Source organism: Cryptotermes secundus, unplaced genomic scaffold (genome assembly GCF_002891405.2).
Source record: "Cryptotermes secundus unplaced genomic scaffold, Csec_1.0 scaffold802, whole genome shotgun sequence".
NCBI lineage: Eukaryota > Metazoa > Arthropoda > Insecta > Blattodea > Kalotermitidae > Cryptotermes > Cryptotermes secundus.
In genome coordinates this window covers 383,650-405,769 of record NW_019738887.1, presented here as the reverse complement: position 1 = coordinate 405,769, position 22,120 = coordinate 383,650, and the positions used below count along the sequence as shown (strand labels likewise).

Genomic DNA, 22,120 nt, shown 5'->3' with positions numbered 1-22,120 from the left:
AACTTAATCAGAATAAAGCGCTGTGGGTGCTGTGTGCCACTTGTTTTAGCATTAGAAGTCTCTGAGTAGGTCTTAACGTGTTTCATATGATTGTCGGAAGAAACAACAATTATTTTCCAAAGCAGCTCTGTAATGGGAACTCTTTATGTGTTTTATATGCGGTAGAAATTTAATTATGAAATATTATTTGACGAACTTCGTTTTAATAAAGGAATCAGGACGTCGTTCGCTGAAGACAGAAGAAGAAGAAGTATTCAAGCAATTTTTAAAGACACAGAAAAGTGCGTTGCATTTCATGTCTCGTAACAGTAATTGCGGTTTATTAACTGTTAATGTGTGTGTGCTCGCGCATGTTATAACAGTTCAGAGTGAAGGACAAAATGAACGATGCGTAATACACAGCGCCGCCGACGGAGCGCCCTGGAATCACTCCTGGAGTGGAAGTAAGTAACAGTGTTACGTACGGTCCTTGTTTTTATATCTGGCCCTTCTCAACAGAATGCTCAGTGGATTTGGTCGAGATCACTAAGGATAGTTAGCGTGCCTATGGGCTATATAACACGGCCTTAGTTGCAGCACGTCACCATCTCTCCCTTCCACCCACAGTGCAGCTGCAACCACTGCCCGGCCGCCAGATAGCTTTGAGTATATTTTCTTGTCTCAAGGTTTTCTCGTCCTATGGCCATGGGTGGTAGGGCGTAGAGAACATTGCTTTGTCCCCTGAGAATTCTGTCGCCACCTATCTGTCTCCAGCTTTTCATCAGTCAACCAACAGGATGGTCTAGCACTAACGCCGTATTCTTGGCTATAGGAAGTACAGTGTTCGAGCCCAGCTGTAGTCATACAGAATACACGGTATGTCCACGATCCGGTAGGACTCTTTTTTTTATTATTATTTTGCCCTGCAATGCCATCTGTTGGCGAGTTGTGGCGTTAAGATTCTTGAAGTTTCAGCTGTGGCTGTCTATAATTTCAAAGCGCAAGCATCGCTGCATCATGTGTTCTGACCTTGAATGTAACAGTACTGTTCTGACGCTGGTCGGAAAATGGCGGTTGAACAGAGAGCCAACATCAAACTTTCTTTGAAGTTTGGCAAAACAGCCGGAGAAGCGTACGAAATGATGAAAAGTGTGTACAGTAGTGATTGTTTGAGTCGTTCGAACATTTTTCGGTGGTATGCTGTATTTCGTGACGGCAGGGGGGACATTGAAGACGCTCCACGTGCTTCAAAGCCGAGAACAAGTCACACTGAAGAAAATGTGAGAAAAATGACCGAAATCCTTGCATCAGACTTATGTGTTTCTGGAAGGCTCATCGAGGAGCTTTTGGGAATACCCAAATGTACTGTGCATCAAATATTGACCGAGGATTTGGACAAGCGGAAGGTCTGTGCGCGGTTTGAACCGCACGCGCTGTCAGGCGATGAAAAACATGCCAGAGTGGAGCACTGCAAAGGCATGTTACGGTCGGCCCAAAGTGATACAAAATTTACAAAATCGATTGTTACTGGTGACGAGACATGGTGTTTTCAATATGAGCCTCTCACAAAGCGGCAGAGTGCAGCGTGGTTGAGCCCAAAGAAGCCGACACCAAAGAAAGTGCGCATGCAAAAGAGTCGAGTAAAGACACTGCTAACCGTTTTCTTCGATTCCAAAGGAATCATCCACAAGGAATATCTGCCAGAAGGTCAAAACAGTGAATTCTAATTATTATCTCGGAGTCCTAAATCGTTTGTGGACGAGAATTCTTTGAATTCGACCTGAATATCGAGAGCAAGGTTCCTGGTCGTTACTCCACGACAGTGCCACACCCCACAAATCGAAGATCGTGCGCGATTTTTGGCCAGAAAAGGGAGCAAAATCCTTGATCATCCTCCGTATTCGCCAGGTTTGGCTCCAGCAGATTTCTGGTTCCCAAAAGTTAAGTTGGCGATGAAAGGAGACCGTCACGACTCCATCCAGGACATTCAAAGGGAATGTACCGCAGTTTTAAATGCGATTCCACAAAAGGAGTACAGTGACTGTTTTCGAAAACTTTTCAATCGATTCCACCTATGTATTGATTCAGAAGGAGACTATTTTGAATACAAAGAGTGAAATTCTGAAAATACTTCATGTCTTGTGTTTTTAATTAACACAGTCCTAATAGAACGTGGACACACTGTGTTTGTAGACTGTGATTGGAGGTTTCACTCCCATCCCTGCGTTTCGAGGAGCCGGGTAAATACAGTCTGTATAGCGACTAATCTACGGGGTGGACGACCAAGGAGTCGGGGTTCGATTCCTGACAGGGGGAAAGACAGTTTTCTTTCCTCCATAACTTCAGGCCGGCTCTGGGGCTCACCCATTCTCATATACAGCAGTGAAGCTGACAACTCACCTCCACCAAATCAGTGTTAATAATGGTGGATTACCTGCACGTCGAGGCTCCCACAGTTTCTAGACATTGGCTCACAGATGGCGGTGAGGTTAAGTAAAGCTATCCCTGTAAGAGGCCGTGGGGGCCCATAGAGTTGTGAGACGTCGAGGCTCCCATATTTTCTAGACAATCGGCTCACAGATGGCGGTGAGGTTAAGTACAGCTATCCCTGTAACAGGCCGTGGAGGCCCATAGAGTTGTGAGACGTCGAGGCTCCCATATTTTCTAGAAAATAGACTCACAGATGGCGGTGAGGTCAGCCTTGCCCGTCGTGGCTGCACTTTACCTCCAGGAAGATTCCTGGTACTGATTTCTGTTAGAGGATGAGTCAACCCCAGGGCCACAGTGCAGCTGGAAGGATTAGGTCAATTGGAAAAATCCAACAACCTCATCGGGAATCGAACCAGCGTCCTTCCAGAAAGCAGAGGTGCGGCAAACCCGTGGAATATTTAGTGGTTCGTTAGCTATGAGGCCATCGATGTCAAGTGAATGATGGAAGGGGCGTTGTGAAGGTACATGTGAGGAAGTGATGGGTGAACTGATTTGCACTCCTACAGACGGGTACAAAAGAATCAGTCAGGCAAGTTAGAAGATGCACATAACCATATCATGATATTCTGGGAGGTGGCCAAGATGAAGAGTGTAGCAGTAACGGCAGTCATGGCAGGTTTTTGCGTGTTTTCCCCCAGTCTCTCCAGGCATATTCCAGGAAAGTAACTCTATTAGGTCTATACCATTTCCTTCCAAATCCTTTCCAGTTCATTAATCAATAGTCATTCTATCGTTCGATATTGAATAATGTAGGTAAATATTAAAGTCCCTGTGCTTAATAACTTAAGCACCACCCCATGAAGACTTACTGGGGAGTGGAGGTACAGTTCCACCATTCTTGAGTTCGGTACTAGATGGAGGTGAGTGGTCAGCTTCACCTCCCGGCCGTTTTACCCCTCGAGAATAGCCCTCTATGCCCATTGGATATGAGGTTGTGTGGGCCCCATAGCCGATCTGGACAACGTGGAGTAGAGAAGATCGAACTCCCACCCTCCAGCCCGTAGCCCATCGCTATACCGACCGAGCTGTGCCGCGACAAATGGTGGCAGGTGGCCGAATTTACAGGCGTCGCTATATTAGATGCAGCTGTATGCGCCATCCAGCCACAACTCCTGAAACACGTATTTGTGTATGTCGATATTAGGTAACGGTTCGGTAAAAACGTTACCGCGGTAACAGATGTGCAACGATAGAAGAATTGTACTCGTCGTTTTCTGTGTGGTACGTTTAACTACGTAAAGTGGGCGATTAGTTTTTTCTCTCAAGGTTACTTGGTTATTTAACGACGCTATCTGTATCGAGAATATATATACTATTATTATTATTATTATTAGAGGGGGTGGGTTTCCCCATTCACTTAGACCAGTTATTGGTCCATTGTGCGTCCCCCTTTAATTTCTACTGTCGCCATACCCTTCCGATACTGGTGCTCGCTATCAGCCCCGTTCAGCCAGCGAGGTTGACAGTGGTACCCGATGCTTCCCCATCTACCGGAGGCATTGGAAACTACGTGGGCGGGAAACTTTGCCTAATTTTGCTCAGAGGTCTCCTAGAGACATGAGGATCTTTTACATGCCACGACCCCCGCCGGGTTTGAACCCGCGTACCTTGAGTCATGAGGCGGGAACGTTACCCCTAGACTACGGAGGCCGCTTATACTAGTACTATATATACACTATATATATAACTTTAAGACCGTGTGTCTTTGCAGATGTGCGCCGGCGAGCGGCGGCATGACTCTGCCAGTGTCAAGCTACGAGGAGCTGCTGGCTCAAGTTAGAAGTCTCACCCACGAGACTATACAGCTGCAGAGAGAACTGACCACACCCGTGGTTGACTACAATGACAACGGCGACCTATCTACGGGAATTCCAGCCAGAACTCACAAAGCATTCTGTCCTGCGACTGCGGGTGGTTAGTTAATTGTTATTCAGTAAATTCTCGATAACCCGTATTCATGAAGCAAAAGATATCCCTACAAGACACAAAATACTAGAAAACATATAAATGGAGAATTTAATAATAACAAATCAAAACCTGACTGAGGAGGAAATTAAGAGGCGATTGAACTCGGGTAATGCTTGCTACCATTCAGTCCAGAACCTTTTGTCGTCTCGTGTGCTGTCCAGAACCATAACAATTAGAATATACAAAACTATAATTTTGCCTGTGGTTCTGTATGGGTGTGAAACTTTGTCTCTGACATTAAGGGGGGAACATAGACTGAAGGTGTTTGAGAGCAGGGTGTTGAGGAGAATATTTGGACCGAAGAGGGATAAAATGACAACAGGTTGGAGAAAACTTCATAATGAGGAGCTTCATAACTTGTACTCTTCTCCAAGTATAATTAGAATGATCAAGTCAAGGGGGATGAGGTGGGCAGGACATGTAGCACGAATGGGGTAGACGAGGAATGTGTATAAGATATTGGTGGGAAAGCCAGAAGGAAAGAGACCACTGGGAAGACCAAGGCGTAGGTGAGTGGACAATATTAAAATGGATCTTAGAGAGATAGGATAGGATGGTATGGTTTGGATTGATCTGGCTCAGGATAGGGACCAGTGGAGGGCTCTTGTGAACACTGTGATGAACTTTCGGGTTCCATAAAATGCTGGGAAATTCTTGAGTAGCTGCAGATTTGGCTTCTCCTCAAGAAGGGCTCAGCTCCATAAGTAAGTAAGTAAGTAAGTAAGTAAGTAAGACAGTGCTGATGAAAATAAATAAAAAAATATTACTGCAGCAATTTATTCCTCTGTTAGAAGCTGTAGTCCAGGGTCTCCTCCATCCAGCTGAAGCCAATCTTGGGTTTCAGTCTCTCCAGCTGCCCTCAACACAGTCTGAAAGTCCTCTTGCTCCTAAATGCCACGACTCTTTTTTAAAGTATGTACTCAACTGTGAACAGAATTTTTCATATTTCTATCTGGATTATTCAACATCAGGATTAACTGTAACCGGATTATCGAGGGATTACTGTCTTTACATACAGAAAACTTGTAATCCAACAAATTTACTGAACAGGGCTGTGTAGTTGTAACACTTTAGCGCAAAAGTCACTGTACAATTGGTAGTAGCATTGCTTCGATTTTCGGAGGTTCCATGTTCAATTCTGACCCCCTAGACAGGCTGTTCTGAACTCCTTGGTTGTCCTCATTATCCCTCTTCCTTCCGTGTCCGTTTTTGAATTCGTTCTCCAGGGATCGTATTATTCATCACCGCCATCTTGTTTTCATATGCACCGCGCTCGAAGTGTAGCAGATGTTCACACCCTGTTCTTCCGAACAGATTTCTGTCAACATTTATTTTGATGACTTGCCTACTAAAATTGTGATTCTATTTTACTTGAACTGAGTGTTTCAGATCCACTCCCCTGGGGGATAAGTTTAATCCAGCAAAAGCGTTACTCTTAAAAAAACAACAGTGTTTCAATACTGCTTCACGATTAATTCCCAAAGGAACTCAATCTATGACCAGCGTAAAACCTAAGTTTGGTCGCGTCGAGTAAATCCTGGTAAAGGTAAAAGAAGGTAAAGTTATCCCTGTAGCAGGGCCCATAGGGTTGAGACGTCGAGGCTCCCACATTTTCTCTAGACAGTCGGCTCACAGATGAGGTGAGGTTAAGTAAAGCTGTCCCTGTAACAGGTTGTGGAGGCCCATAGCGTTGTGAGACGTCGAGGCTCCCACATTTTCTAGATAATCGGCTCGCAGATGGCGGTGAGGTTAAGTAAAGCTATCCATGTAACAGGTCGTGGGGGCCCATAGAGTTGTGAGACGTCGAGGCTCCCATATTTTCTAGACAATCTGCTCACAGATTGCGGTGAGTTTAAATAAAGCTATCCCTGTAACAGGCCTTGGAAGCCCATGCGGTTCTGAGATGTCGAGGCTCCCACATTTTCTCTAGACAGTGGGCTCACAGATGACGGTGAGGTCAGCCTTACCCGCCGGCCGCCCCTTACTCCCCAGGAAGTTTCGTGGTACACATTTCTGGTAGGATTAGGTAAATTGAAAAAATCTAGTGATCTCGTCGGAAATCGAACCCGCGACCTTCTGGCTTGTAGCACAGTGTCTCAACCAACTACGCTACCTTATTCCCCCTAAGTAAATCCTGAGCGTTTTGTAATTTACTGGTCACAAAAAATAAATACGGCTAATCTGATCTGCCCTCCCAGGAATTTTCCATGGGGTAAAGAGCATCTGGCGCTTAAAGCTGGGAACCTCATCATCTGTGAGCCGATTGTCTAGAAAATATTGGAGCCTCGACGTCTCACAACCCTATGGGCCTCCACCGCCTGTTACAGGGATAGCGTTACTTAACCTCACCGCAATCTATGAGTCGATTGTCTATAAAATGTGGGAACCTCAACGTCTCACAACTTTATGGGCCCCCACGACCTGTTACATGGATAGCTTTACTTAACCTCACCGCCATCTGCGAGCCGATTATCTAGAAAATGTGGGAGCCTCGACGTCTCACAACGCTATGGGCCTCCACGGTTTGTTACAGGGATAGCTTTACTTAGCCTCACCGCCATCTGTGAGTCGATTGTCTATAAAATGTGGGAACCTCAACGTCTCACAACTTTATGGGACTCCACAGCCTGTTACACTGACAGCTTTTCCTCTTTCTTTCGTTACACAGCCGAGAACAGGTGACGCGAACAGACTGAGGTGGGTGGGGAGATAACGGTGTTGAATTGTTTTCAGGAGGTACGCGATTCCTATCTTGGCCAAGGCATCGGGAAACCTGACTGATTTTTTGATGATTTTCCTCAGTCCGGCAAGGCAAATGCGTGGATAGCAATTAGGTCATGACCAGTTATTTCTAAATCTTCTCCATTTTATTATCCTCCAACCGTCCTATCATTCGGCGCCATATAATATGAGGCTATTGAGGGTGTCGTAATGTGGCCCACCCCTCCACTCAGAAATGAATTTAGCTCATGGCATAGTACGTTTTATTCGTTAGTAGATGGTCACAAGATCGAATGCTGTTCAAATTAAATTTTTATTGTTTGTAATTGTAAATAAATTATCAGAGATTATTATATTTTCACGCGTATGAGTTACTGAAGGCGGGGTTTTCGATAATCAGATTTATTGACCACTTATCGGTCATAACTACAAATAACTATAACGCTGTCGCTAAATTCCGCACTTCATAAATCACTGCAGCACATGCTAAGCCTTTTGCAGCCTGCAATGTCTTCACCAGACGTTTCCTGGTAACGGCTTCTAACAATGGATATTCATTTCTCTTCCTTGCTCAAGTGTTCTCTGAACGGCGGCTCTCTTCCTTCTGAATTATTCTTTAGATTCAGAGTCAGAGTTACTTTACGACTGGCGATTTACCGCTAATCAGTTGTTAGCGACAAGCTCCTTGAGACTCACGACCAGCATTTTTTCAACTGAACGCTTGCGGTTATAGTCCTTATTTAACATCCTCTCTGACGATGGGGTGGATCTGTCGTTTTCAATTGCTGCTGGTCCCCGCCAACGCAGTGATTCTAGGGTCCAAGTCCCGTGGGACTCATGACCATATTTTACTGTTTCAAATTCTAGACTCTCCAAATCTCTAGGGCCAGGTTCCCGTATTTATATCCCCCAGGAACAGGGTGGCGCAGTTATATCCCCAGGCACCGGGTTTCCTTCTTGTCGCCTCCTTCGACTCGCAAGGCTACGGCGGAGCTATTCGAACCCGCCTCCACACGGGTGCTTCAAGATGCCCTGCTTGTAACCCTTCTGCACGGACCGAATAGGAAACATCGTTCCCAACAGTACCTTATTGTTGCATGCGTATCCGTTGCCTAGAAACGGCTCTACACGCTGCAATATCTTAACTTGGAACAACATGGAACTTAGGTCTATATTTCAGCTAGGCATTATTTGTCATAACCTCACACTTTCATACCGTCTCCATGTTTTTATTTTGCTGCAGTCTATGTTAGGTTGATGAGGTAAATTCGTACCGCTGCTTGATTATTTCTTTTTTGTTTTCACCGTATCATTTCTTCCTTTTAACATCCATTTGTATGAAAACGGATTTAAACGCTTTGGAGGGCTGGATAATTGACGGTGAGTTTAAGTCGCCCTGTCATTGCTCTGTATTTTAGTGCGTTTCCTTACCCCGAAAATCTGTGTTAAGCCGGACGAGTTTCCCGCGTTTGAGTGGCCCAGACACGTTACTTGAAAAGGCTATACAATCTCCCCTGCTTACCGTTACAGTTTTACAGTTTCACCATGTTTCACAGTTGTTTTGATCTGTCACACCTGATTTATTCTAGTCTCTCATGCTTGCTTAGCCAAGAGCGGAAGGAAGGTTTGGTTTCAGGAAAGACCGGCTGCACACCATCAGCTTATATTTAAAACAACGTCAGTCCCAGGAGACACCAAGATCCACTTTGATGTTGGCTTCGCTATTCTCTGCCTTTCTTCTTCGTGTCGATACGCTACGCGACGATGCATGTGACCGATGTCTCATCCGTACAGTGAATCCCCGTGCTACCTGTGACAATCTTTCATCGCTCTTTCTCAAGTTAAATTGCTTGGTATAAACTTGAGGCTTCCACGATTGTGATTGTCAGAATCGTTGTCTTCTGGGTTGTGATATCGTGTAGTCGTATAGGTGGAGTCCAACGTTTCGGAGAGACATACTGCCTCCATATTCAGGATTGCAGTGTATTGGGTGATTTTTTAACGGCCCTGTCAATATAGAGAGTATTGTCACGGATATGTGTGTGTGTAGACGGGGTTTGGATTGGTGAATGGATTTATTGACCACTTACACACCCATATCGGAACTACAAGTAACTATAGCGCTCTCGCTGATCTGCACACTGTATAAATCATTACAGCACACGGTAAGCCTCTGTCATTTGTAGTCTTCCTTAGTCGTCGCTTGGCAACAGCTGTCAACAGTGGAGATTCTTCAGCTTCTGTGCTCACGCCGTTGTCCACTGGGTAATACTGCTCACAACTGAACTCATTGTCAAAGTCAAAGTCAAAGTTAATTTACGACTGGCGGTTTATCGCCAATCAGTTCGTCTTGGGTATATGCGCCTCATTACTAAGCGTCCGTAATGATTACTGAATATGGGACAGTTGGTAGAGTGTAAATAACAGGGGAACTCGAAGTACTCATACAAACCCTGCCCCAGAGACATTTTGTCCATCACAAATCCCACATGATATGACCTGGAATCGAACTCAGGCCGCCTGAGCTGTGGTACGGGCTGCGTCTAGCGAGGAGTCGATTTATACGGGCAGATTGCAAGGAAGATAGTCACACAGATCTACTGAAAGGAAGAGGAGATGGATCCCGGTCGGGGCCAATAGGAGCGAGCAATTTAGTCCCGAGACTGTTTGGTCAATGCTCTCCAGGTAAACTCCCCNCCCCCCCCCCGACACGATCCTCTACTGGCTCTTGCCTGCTACCTCCTGGCCCATCTCCGCAGACCCTTCCCCTCTCCTCTCTATTTATTTCCCATGTGGCCTACTCTCCCTTCCTTCATGTTCTTTATAGCTGGGTGTTTTCGACTGGTCACTCAGACTGCAGCCACCTGCTCGTGTCGATTCCTCGCTCGCATATTATTTATTCTACCCTCAAGATGGAGGCGATATGTTCATCCGAAACGTCAGTTAACACAATATCTATACGGCGCCACATCCCAGAAGACGGCATTCTTCATGAAATCTTCGCCATGGGAAGGAAAGACGGCCCATTTGAAGGCCACGAGATGGGCCGCGCCATAGCTCAAGCGGTTAGTCGCTGGCTTCCTACCACGGCGGCCCGGGTTCGATCCCGGGTCTGTTCAAGTGGGATTTGTGGTGGACAAAGTGGCGCTATGGCAGGTTTTCTCCGAGTACTTCGGTTTCCCCTGCCAATCTTTATTCCACCAATTGCTCCACAATCACCCTCACCTATCACCTGGGGCTGGTACAATAGGCCAGAAGTGGCCGCAGTACAAGGGACTTAGTCCCACCCCACTAGCAATAGAAGAAAAAGACCACAAGATCGTCTTTCGACGCATGACGAAAGTGAAATATGAGAAATGAGGGCCATTGTCAAGGCCTACTTGGATGAGAAGAGAGAAGTCGCCGCTACGTGCCCATGGAGCAAAACCGGCTTCTCTTCCGTCTGGAAGTGCATGAGGGCCTTCCACGGCCTACTCAGACAGAGCCTGTCCTCCCTGTTCATGTTGGATGACTCAACATACAGATCAGGCCGCTTTGCAGTCCCTGAGCGGAGAACTAACTTTCACGACTCAGTGACGTTTCGGCTGAGTCACTCTGACCGCACACTCAACGCTACGTTGGCCAGAAATAAGCATTTCAGAGCCTGCCCAGCTGTGTGACCTACAGTTACGGTGCACAGACTGTACAGTAAACCCTCGCTAATCCGGATTATTTGTGAGGCGGAGGTTCGCCGGGTTAATGAAGCAAAATATATCCCTAAAAACAAGTAAAAATCATATGACACAAATAAATAGAAAACTTGATAATATACTCGTATATGGGTAAAAGGTAAAGTTGTCCCTGTGTTTAATTAGGCACTACGCCATGAAGGCGTATGGGGGAGTCGATGTATTATAGATCCACGTTTTCTTGACCTCGGTACTAGTTGGAGGTGAGTGGTCAGCTTCACGCCCCGTGTAAAGCGCCTTTGGTTAGGAGGCTGGGTGGGCCCCAGAGCCGGTGTGGACGTCGTGGAGAAGAGAAAATTAGAGAAAATTCTTTACCCTACCGGGACTCGAAGCCCGACCCCTCGGCCCTCCAGCCTGTAACCAGTCGCTATATCGACTGCGCTATCCCGGCTCCAATAATAGAAGTAGTTCCGCTGAAAATAAATACGAAATATCACTGTAGAGCCTTGAAAACTACAAATAGACAAGAAACTGAAATCCAGGTTCTTTTTATCCAGCTCAACCCGATCTTCGAAAATTTCTCTCCAGCTGCCCCCAACACAGTCTGAAAGTCCTCTTGCTCCTAATGTCCTGTGTTTACTAAAGTAGGTACTCAACTGTGAACAGAATTTCTCATTTATCGATCCTGATTATCTGACATGCGGATTAACTGTCACTGGACAACCGTGTGGGCCTCCACGGTCTGTAGTTTAATTCACCCATCTCACCCTCCCATTGTTCAAGGACAAAGTTTCATATTTTTTTTTTGGCGGTGTCTGTACGCGCGACTCCTGAGTCGTTTAAAGTTGGACATCCCTGCTTGTCAGGTGCTTTGAGTCGAAGCAGAACAGATCCAGGCTGATTTGCCGTGAATTCCGCGCGAACTTGTATTGCTCGTTAAGTCGCATTAGTTGCTTGATCTGAAGCGGGCCTATGCGACAGCTCATTTGTTAAGTCAAGGTCATTCGCTTTCCCTCCGTGCCGCCTCATCGTACTGCTTCTCGAGCGCCGTTCTTGTTTTGAGGCTAGCCTACTGTCTTCTGGCGTATAGCGCTGTGTAGAAAGCAGAAGGTAAAGCTGTTCCTATAGCTGGCCGTGAAGGCCCATAAAGTAGTGAGACGTCGAGGCTCCCTCATTTTCTCGACAAGCGATTCACAGATGGCGGTGAGGTTAAGTAAAGCTATCCCTGTAACAGGCCGTGGAGGCCCATAGGGTTGTGAGACGTCGAGGCTCCCACATTTTCTAGACAATCGGCTCACAGATGGCGGTGAGGTTAAGTAAAGCTATACCTGTAACAGGCCATGGAGGCTCATAGGCTTGTGAGACGTCGAGGCTCCCACATTTTCTAGACAATCGGTTTATAGATGGAGGTGAGGTTAAGTAAAGCTATCCCTGTAATAGGCCTTGGAGGCTCATAGGCTTGTGAGACTTTCAGGTTTCCACATTTTCTGTAGACAGTCGCCTCACATATGACGGTAAGGTTGTCAGCCTTATGCGCCAGCCGCCCTTTACCCCCCCTCCCCTCGGAATATTCCTGGTACTCATTTCTGTTAGAGGCTGAGTCGACCCCAGGGCCATAGTGCGGCGGGAGGGATTTGGTCAATTGAAAAATCCAGTGACCTGATTGAAAATCGATTCCGTGATTATCCGGCTTTTAGCATAGTGCCTCAACCAACTCTGCTATCGTATGCCCCTATAACGCTTTGTAGTCCGTTGAAAGTCAGCCGACGTTTCGGAGGAACATATCGCCTCCATATTTAAGGTCGAAGAATAAGCCGAGCAAGAAACCAGCTTGAAGGGATGTGGCCGTTTTTGGTTTATTATTCGACCTTGAAGATAGAGAGATATTCCGTCGAAACGTCGGTTGACTTTCAACGGACTCTACAGCGTTATATGCCAGAAGATAGAACTCTTCATAACCACTGCTGTGAGAGCTTCAGTTCCTACATACACAAGTTCATTGACCTCGCAATATTTCGGAGACTTTTCCTGCTTCCAACATCAGGGTAAGACTTTTGCATATCCCGGACTCTGCCCATCCTCAGTATCCCTGTTTTTCCAGTCCCACTTCTACTGGTTCTGAAGGAACAAATTTCTCAGCTTGACCCGCTTCTACCCTGAAGATGGAAGGAGTATATTTCTCCGAAACCACATCCGTGCCAACTTAAATGTCATTAGGGAGATGTATAAAATAATGACGAAATGTATACAGTGAGTCCCTGGATGTGTGAGGAGTGCGGGTCTAAAACTGCGCAGTAGGGGGTCGGAGTAGCGACTCCATTTTTTGAAGCTTGGGGAATCCCCTCACCCCACCGCCAACCGATTCTTCGCTAAGGAAATAACACCGCAGAGGTAGGCCGAGTTGTGGGTTCGCTCTCACATCAGTTTTCCTGTGCAAGTACACTGCAGAATTATAAAGGTTAAAATCTACTGTCGATGGTCGGGGCGTGAAGCTGACCACTCACTTCCGCCTAGTGCCGAGAATTGTGGATCCATACCTCCATTCCCCGACACATCTTCATGGCGTAGTACTTAATTAGTTAAGCGCAGGGACAGTTTTTTACCCGCAAAATTATTATCTTTAGTGAAGTTGATCACTCACCTTTACCTAGTAATGAAGTCAAGAATGGTGGAGCTATACCTCCACTCCCCCATACATTTTATGGCGTGGTGCTTAATTAAGGAAAGGGGCAGCTTTAGTTTGATATCGGCAACAGTGTAACGTGCAAGGTCAGTAGAGATGGGTGAATGGGCCCTTGGGGGGGGGGGGTTCGGGGGAAAAACAGAAATGGAAAAATAAGGAAATACAGTATTAATATGAGAATTTTGAACGCAGTTTGTGGCGCTGTGTATCAATGCAGAGACCCTCCAGTCTAGGACGATCCTTAGAACCATTACTAATAGTATTATACATAAGTTTGTAAGTGAGCTTTCTGGCCGTCCCACTTGGAAAGAGTCAGGTGTCACCCCAGTGCTGGGTAGAATTGACAGATTCCTCCCAAACGCAAAGGTTGAAGCAATGTCCACACTTGCAGTTCACACACTGCCCATGGGTTTGGATGCGTTGGCCGCACTGTAGCTGTATGACCCACTTTGGTACGCATTGTCGGCCCAAAGGCCGATTTCATGGGACAACAGTGCCATTGTGCAGGGACGTGAAGTAGAACCGGACACCTGGGAGCAATCACAAGTGAAAGGAGAAGGGCTGTTGAGCTCTTGGTGGTCACGTTGTCAGTGGGAAGTGTGGGAACTTCTGCCGGCCCATTCCGTGCCACTTCACAGACATTTGCATACATTCGTCACTCCAGTTTTGGATCACATGACATGTTCAACCGAGAGGCATTGATGTCATGAAGTGAAATGTATTTGTTATCTTCCTGTGGTTCGCTTATACTCGGCCAACTTAAGCAGCTGGTCAACTTGCAGACAAAAGTGTCGAAATTTCCGACTTTCGTGACTACACACTTAACTTTATCCGCCATGCTAAGCCTCGTAGAGCTTTCGTCTCTGCCGTGTTACTGACGGACCGACCGGCTACGTACCTAGTATCAGATTAATGGATCTGAAGTGAACGTGGAAGAGAGATAGCCTGTTAATAGCAGAGGAAGAGCAGAAAGGGTGATTAGTTGAAAGAGATAGAGGGCAGATTGGTAGAGAGGTTTTTATTTATAAAAGTTAAAGCTATCCCTGTAACAGGCCGTCGAGGCAAGTAGGATTGTGAGACGTCGAGGCTCCCACCTTTTCNCCAGTCGCTGAGATGAAAACAGATAAATCCTTTTATAATGTACCTGCTTCTTCTGCTCACTATACCGACGGTGCTGCCACGCGAGCATTTGCTGATGGGAACAGAGCGCAGGCACTATCAAAACACAGTTTTGGAAATTTTAAAGTCGCCTATGTTCTTAACTAATTAAGCACTATTCCATGTCGTATGGATGTATAGATCCAAGTATTCTTGACGACAGCAGTAATCTGAGTTGAATGGCTGCTTCACGCCCCAGCCGCTTTACCCTCGGTACATATTGGACAGAAGGATGGGTGGGCGAGGTGAAGAGGAAAGCTCTCGCCCTAACTGGGACATGAATTCCGATCCCTCGGCCGTCCAGTCCGTAGCCGCTATCTCGGTGATAGATTTTAAAATACATGCAATATTTTATTAAAATGTTTTGGAAAAATGAAAACTGTTACTGAACTATAGTGACCAATGACGGTAACTACAGTCATGCCGTGATTTAATGATCCCTGGCTTCGCCTTTGCGTGACATAGCAACCCCTATATACGGCGGGAAAATGTAGCACTTTTGTCAGATCTTAATTTCAACTCTAACCGTCGATGCGCGCGCATGCCACCAGGAACACTGCGGCAGTTACACAGAGCTCTTGTAGCGCGCCTAGTCAACGCGTGACTGTGGGGCACTGATGCTTTGGGGCTGACGACGCTGACGTTAGTGTCGGCCAAATGCGGTTTCGAAGCGGCCAAAGTTGAGTGCTCATATTAACCGGGCTATACTACTCATTCTGTTCCATGGATCAGACTTCGATCTCCGGACTGGTCAGTCTCAGGTTTTTCGTGGTTTTCCTCAGTCCCTCCATGGGAATTATATCTCGATCACTTCCTTCCACACCCTGTTCCAGTCCATAATCGTCCTTCCGTTCGGCGGCACGAAGTCTAAGCTACAGGCCGCGTAACAACATTGTTAGTAGCCGTAACCCGTCAATAAAAATGAAACCCTATGAAGCTGGCCACATCTGTAAGTCGGCCACCTGTCAAAGTAGACAGCATTTTTAGGGAACCGGAAGGATGTAATAATTTAAACACGACTAACCGTCGTTAAATTGGCCACGTAACATGCATCTTGTCCACATTCTTGCATTTCTGTACATATTTTAACTTTCCCATATGTGGCCAATATGGGAAAGTTAAAATATGTACAGAAATGCAAGAATGTGGACAAGATGCATGTTACGTGGCCAATTTAACGACGGTTAGTCGTGTTTAAATTATTACATCCTTCCGGTTCCCTAAAAATGCTGTCTACTTTGACAGGTGGCCGACTTACAGATGTGGCCAGCTTCATAGGGTTTCATTTTTATTGACGGGTTACGGCTACTAACAATGTTGTTACGCGGCCTGTAGCTTAGACTTCGTGCCGCCGAACGGAAGGACGATTATGGACTGGAACAGGGTGTGGAAGGAAGTGATCGAGATATAATTCCCATGGAGGGACTGAGGAAAACCACGAAAAACCTGAGACTGACCAGTCCGGAGATCGAAGTCTGATCCATGGAACAGAATGAGTAGTATAGCCCGGTTAATATGAGCACTCAACTTTGGCCGCTTCGAAACCGCATTTGGCCGACACTAACGTCAGCGTCGTCAGCCCCAAAGCATCAGTGCCCCACAGTCACGCGTTGACTAGGCGCGCTACAAGAGCTCTGTGTAACTGCCGCAGTGTTCCTGGTGGCATGCGCGCGCATCGACGGTTAGAGTTGAAATTAAGATCTGACAAAAGTGCTACATTTTCCCGCCGTATATAGGGGTTGCTATGTCACGCAAAGGCGAAGCCAGGGATCATTAAATCACGGCATGACTGTAGTTACCGTCATTGGTCACTATAGTTCAGTAACAGTTTTCATTTTTCCAAAACATTTTAATAAAATATTGCATGTATTTTAAAATCTATCACCGAGATAGCGGCTACGGACTGGACGGCCGAGGGATCGGAATTCATGTCCCAGTTAGGGCGAGAGCTTTCCTCTTCACCTCGCCCACCCATCCTTCTGTCCAATATGTACCGAGGGTAAAGCGGCTGGGGCGTGAAGCAGCCATTCAACTCAGATTACTGCTGTCGTCAAGAATACTTGGATCTATACATCCATACGACATGGAATAGTGCTTAATTAGTTAAGAACATAGGCGACTTTAAAATTTCCAAAACTGTGTTTTGATAGTGCCTGCGCTCTGTTCCCATCAGCAAATGCTCGCGTGGCAGCACCGTCGGTATAGTGAGCAGAAGAAGCAGGTACATTATAAAAGGATTTATCTGTTTTCATCTCAGCGACTGGGATGTGTGCTTGACAACCAGCATATACATTTTCAGCGTAGAAGAGGTGGATAATTGAATTATGTGGGGCAATCACTTCTGTGTGACAGGCAGAGATCGACGAAGAGCGGAAGTGTTGTCTGAAACAGGGAAGGGAGACTTTGCCATTGAATTCTCAGCGAGTCTAACATGAGTGTACATGTAAACAAATATGTGTAGCTGAAAGGATCAGGGTGCATATAAATGGTTCCAAAAGTCTGGCCAGAACTTCAGGGCCTGTTCGCTGTATCATAGTTGACCGCGTACTACCGAAACCCCCTTTCCCGACGAGTTCACGGCAACCACGAGTTCTTGGTCATGCTCTAGTGACGAGCGATCTGAGAAAGTAAGCGTTATCCGCAGAAAGTGCATAAATGGACAGTTTCAATAGTAAGACAGATGTTCTCGTCTTGTAAGGAAAGCGCTCTTTTTAAACTTTTTACGCTGAAAACTGACAACTAATTGGTGGCATCGCATTATCCATTTACGAACGTATGTACGAGGTAGTTTAACACAGATATCATAAAAAAGAAATTGACGTAAGTAAGGAGGTTGGTCTAGAAGTAAACACAGAGAAAACTAAGTATATATTGCTGTCTCGTCACCAGAATGCAGGGCAAAATCATGACATAAAGATAGCTAACAGATGTTTTGAAGTGTGGCACAGTTAAAATATTTTGGGAACGACAGTACCAAATCAAAATTTGGTTCAGGAGGAAAAATTAGAATATACAAATCTACAATTTTTCCTGAGGTTTTGTACTGGCGTGAAACTTGGTCTCTGACGTTAAGGGAGAAACACAGACTGAGGGTGTATGAGAACATTTGGACCGAAGAGGGAAGAAGCGACAGGATGTTGGATGAAACTGCATAATGAGGAGCTTCATAACTTGTACTCTTCTCCAAGCATGAGCAAGTCTAGAATGATGAAATGGGCGACGTACAGGATTTCGGTGGGAAAGCCAGAAGGAAAGGGACCACTAGGAAGACCTAGACATAGGTGGGAGGATGATATTATGATGGATCTTACGGAGATAGGATGGGATGGACTGGATTGATCTGGCTCAGGATAGGTACAAGTGGTGGGCTCCTGTGAACATTATTGTAATGAATCTTCGGGTTCCGTACAATGTTGGGAAGTTCTTGGACGGGTGCGTAACATCTCAGGAAGGGTTCAGCTCCATTGTTAATACTTGGTATGTTATGAGTCAAGGCTATTGTAGCTGATAGTCTGATGGTTTATATTAGATGATTATCGGCAATACGTCATAGTGGCCAGGACACCAGTTGCCATGGTAAGCCAGTATTTGTCTGGATGTGACGCCGTGTATAATCTGTAGATTTCCGTGTTTTCTTTCGTTGGGTGGCTGAGGCTGAGTCAACTTGGTACGTCGGCCATTATTTTGGCCTAGTGTGCCAATGCCGGATGGTAGATTAATGTGGAGTGTTTTGTGGAATGATAATTGTCAGTGGACGCCGAATTACTCGGAGGGAACCTGCCCCAGTGCCACTTTTTCCACCACAAATCCCATATGAACTGGCCTGGGATTGAACACGGGCCACCGCAGTGGGAAGCCGGCGACTAACCGCCTAAGCTATGGCACGCCACCGTGGATTTCAGGTGCGAGATTACGTGGCTTCGGATGGTAAAGTGAAGGGTTCGGAAGGAAGCAGCGTTTGTGGCCAGATCGGCCATTTGCGTAGAGTGACGAAGGAGAACCACAGGACAGTCTGTGCCCCAGCCGAGGTTAGTATAACTGCTTTCCAGCCCGTGCTCAGCAACGCCTCTGTGATGCCATCTACACTTGATATTTGTCAGGGGTTCCATTTTGCCTTTCTAGCTCCTAAATATTGGCGCGAGAAAACGATCTCTCGTAGGTGTATCGAATCCTGCTTGGGCAGGCAGAGTAACACTTTGTTTTTGCACAATCAGCATTTGGTTTTATATTTATTTACTTTCAAGTAAAGCGGCCTTCGTAGTCTAGGGGTAACGTTCCCACCTCATGACTCAAGGTACGCGGGTTCAAACCCGGCGGAGGTCGTGGAACAATTCAGGGAACAAGTCCTCCGGGAGGGACTTTAAGCCGTGGGTCCCGTGTCGTAGATTTACGGCACGTAAAAGATCCTCATGTCTCTAGGAGACCTCTGAGCAAAATTAGGCAAATGTTTCCCGCCCGAGTAGTTTCCAATGCCTCCGGTAGATGGGGAAGTTATCGGGTACCAATGCCAGTAGAGGGCCGACCTCACTGGCAGAAAGCGGTGATAGCGGGCACCAGTATCGGTAGGGTAGGCGACAGTAGAAATTAAAGGGGGACGTACAATAGACTATTAGTCGCGGTGCATGGGGAAACCCACCCCCTCTATACTGAATAACCGAACAATTTCATGTATCTATTTTTAGGTCCAGTATTTTAATTTTTAAGCAGAATCTTCACCTCGAAGATTTGCACCATAATTTTTATGAAAATAAAGTATTTGCATCTGAACACCAACTCCAGTGTGAGTTAGAAGTCAGGCGTTATGGCGCTTCCAAATTTAAAGGCGCCTCTGTTTGAAGAAGTCGACTCCCTCATTTCACTCTGAATGATTCAGTTTTGAATTTGAGGCGGTCTTTAATTTTTATACTGACCAATGAACTACTTGCTGTACCGCTTGGGTACCACATGGCTATCACGTCATGAATAGCTCGTTATTTCAGCAGGTGGTATGGCGTTTCTACATATCGTATTACGCGAAAATTCCAGAACGTTTATTCTGAACACATGCGATCGAAGGCTTTCCTGCTGTGCTCTTTATTGCCAAAGCCCAAATTCATTTTTGGTGCCTATCAAATGTTAACTACAGTAAAACCTGTCTTAATCGGAATCTCAAGGGACCAGAAAACATTTCCGCTGAAGCCAGGTTTCCGTTTAATCAAAGTATACTATAATAACTGAACCATGACATAAACGTATTTGAGACAAAACAAAACAACATGCTCATTAATTTATTGACACTGTAATCATTGAACACATGCAAACATTACAATGAACAGGAAAAAATTGCAGTACTCACTTTTTATAATTTTACGAGAACTCCGGCAGAGTTTTTTGCACGCAGTTTACTCTCTTGGCTGCCTGACTTTCCACAAACACTTTAGCTTGAGAAATTGGAGTAAGCATGTCTGAATCATTGCATTGCATGGCAAACTCCTGCAGTACCTTTAAACTGTTGGCATCATCCTGATAAGTCTTCACTCTACACTTTTCTTCTTCTATCACAATGTCTTTTTCCTCTTCCTCCTCCTTTCTTCCTTCTTGATTTCCTCTAAAATTCTCAATTAATACATCCATATCCATTGTGTCTGGTTCTGTTTGCACATCTTTGTCTATGTTGATGAAGTCCTCAGCATTGCAGTTACTGAAAGCAGCTTCATTCATGCAATGTTGTAAGTCCTTCTGGTCATTCTCATTTTCTCCACTAGGAGTAACTTCTACCGTAGAAAATCCTGCTTTTTCGAAACATTTCGTCACAGTTTCTGGTAACAACTTCTTTACTGCTTGACATATCCAAATAACCGCATCTAGAACCGAGACAGTTCTTGCAAGTTCAGAGGCGGATGATGTAGAATCTATATTGACGAGCAAAGATTGCATTAATAATTTACGATAGTGGACCTTAACATTCCGAATGATGCCCTGATCCACTGGTTGAGAAACACTAGTGGTGTTTGGAGGGAACGAAGCAAGTCGCACGTTGGAAAGTTCGAAATGGGGGTGGCATGTTGCGTTATCCAAGAACAACAAAACATGCCGGTTTTGCATTTTCATTCTACCATTGAAGGCCGTTAACCATTCCTCCATGATCTGTGACGTCATCCATGCCTTTTTGTTGGATCTCCACTCAACGGGAAGTTTCTGTATGTCCATGTTTCGGAAGCATCGTGGCTTTGCTGCCTTGCCAATCACTAAGGTTTTCTCCATTTCACCTGACATAAAACCACATAGAAAAACAGTCAGTATTTCTTTGCACAGTTTTCCTCCCAAACATTTTTCACCTTTCAGACATAGCGATTTATTCGGAAGCGCGCGGAAGAACAGTCCAGTCTCATCACCGTTCGCTATGTTTTCAGGTTCATATCCCTCGATTATGGATGGCAATTTAGCTTCCCATTCCTCAATGGTCTCACTATTTACATCACTTGATTCACCACAAAGTTCATTAAAAACTATCCGATGTCTTTTGCGAAAACTCTCCAACCATCCGTTAGATGCTTTGAAGTCAGTCTTCCCCAGTTTTTCAGCGACTTTTTTAGCATATTCCTGTACCATAGGACCCCACAACCGGTGATTTTTCGCCCTCACACTGACAAACCACTCCCACACTATTTCATTAAGTCTTCGTTTGCAGTTTTCTGAAGTTCTCTTTTTATTTTTCCATTAGCACAAGTTTCTCACCGCTTCGAAATTTCCGTTTTCTTCTTTAGAATCTCATACACTTGAGTTTTACCGACGTTAAACATCTTCATGATCTGCTTAACAGACAATTTATCTCGCTCACTCATATGAATCACTTTTAATCTTGTGTTAAGATCAAGCACAACTCTTGTCTTTGTAGCCATGATGACAACTGCTAGACTAAAGTAAAACTGTAGGCCTACAGCCCTTACTGATACAATTTCCAGAAGGGGAAAACAATTCTGCTGAATCTCAGTGCAGGTAGTGCAGTACTGTTAGAAGCTTATTTTAAAGAGTTAGGGAAAACAAAATTCTGTAGAATGTATAGGATGCCAAAAATGATTCTAAACGATGCATTCCGGAAGACTGGAAATTTTCCGTATAAAGGCCTATTTTGATTTCCGTTGTCCGCGTTAGACAGTTTCCGTTTAATCCAGGTTATTTAACATCTTTTTCAGCCCCAAAGTCAAGGGACCTGAAAATATTTCCGTTTAAGACAGATTTCCGTTTAATAAAGGGTCCGTTTAAGGCAGGTTTTACTGTATATGCTTTTGATACTGCTGCTTTGTATACTCAAGTAAGCAGCAAGGATCCTTGTCTCCTGTAACTTGCCGACACATGTTAATTACGTTTCTTTTGATGTTACTCCTTAGGTTTGAACGATTACATTAGAACCGATCATCTTTGGAGTGCGAGTTAAGGGCATTGTCAAGCAGAGAGTTCCTCCGAAACGTCA

The 22,120-nt window shown here is 45.4% G+C and overlaps 1 protein-coding gene across 2 annotated transcripts in view; it reads left to right on the top strand.

The window, feature by feature from the left end:
* Window positions 1-22,120, top strand: part of LOC111871273 — a 136,690-nt gene that overhangs the window by 10,587 nt on the left and 103,983 nt on the right. For both annotated transcript variants that reach the window (XM_023864251.2, XM_033754184.1), the window contains exon 2: window positions 4,181-4,383. In XM_023864251.2, the coding sequence (XP_023720019.1) occupies window positions 4,203-4,383 (181 nt within the window). In that variant the 5' untranslated portion in view covers window positions 4,181-4,202. The remainder of the gene's footprint in view (window positions 1-4,180; window positions 4,384-22,120) is intronic.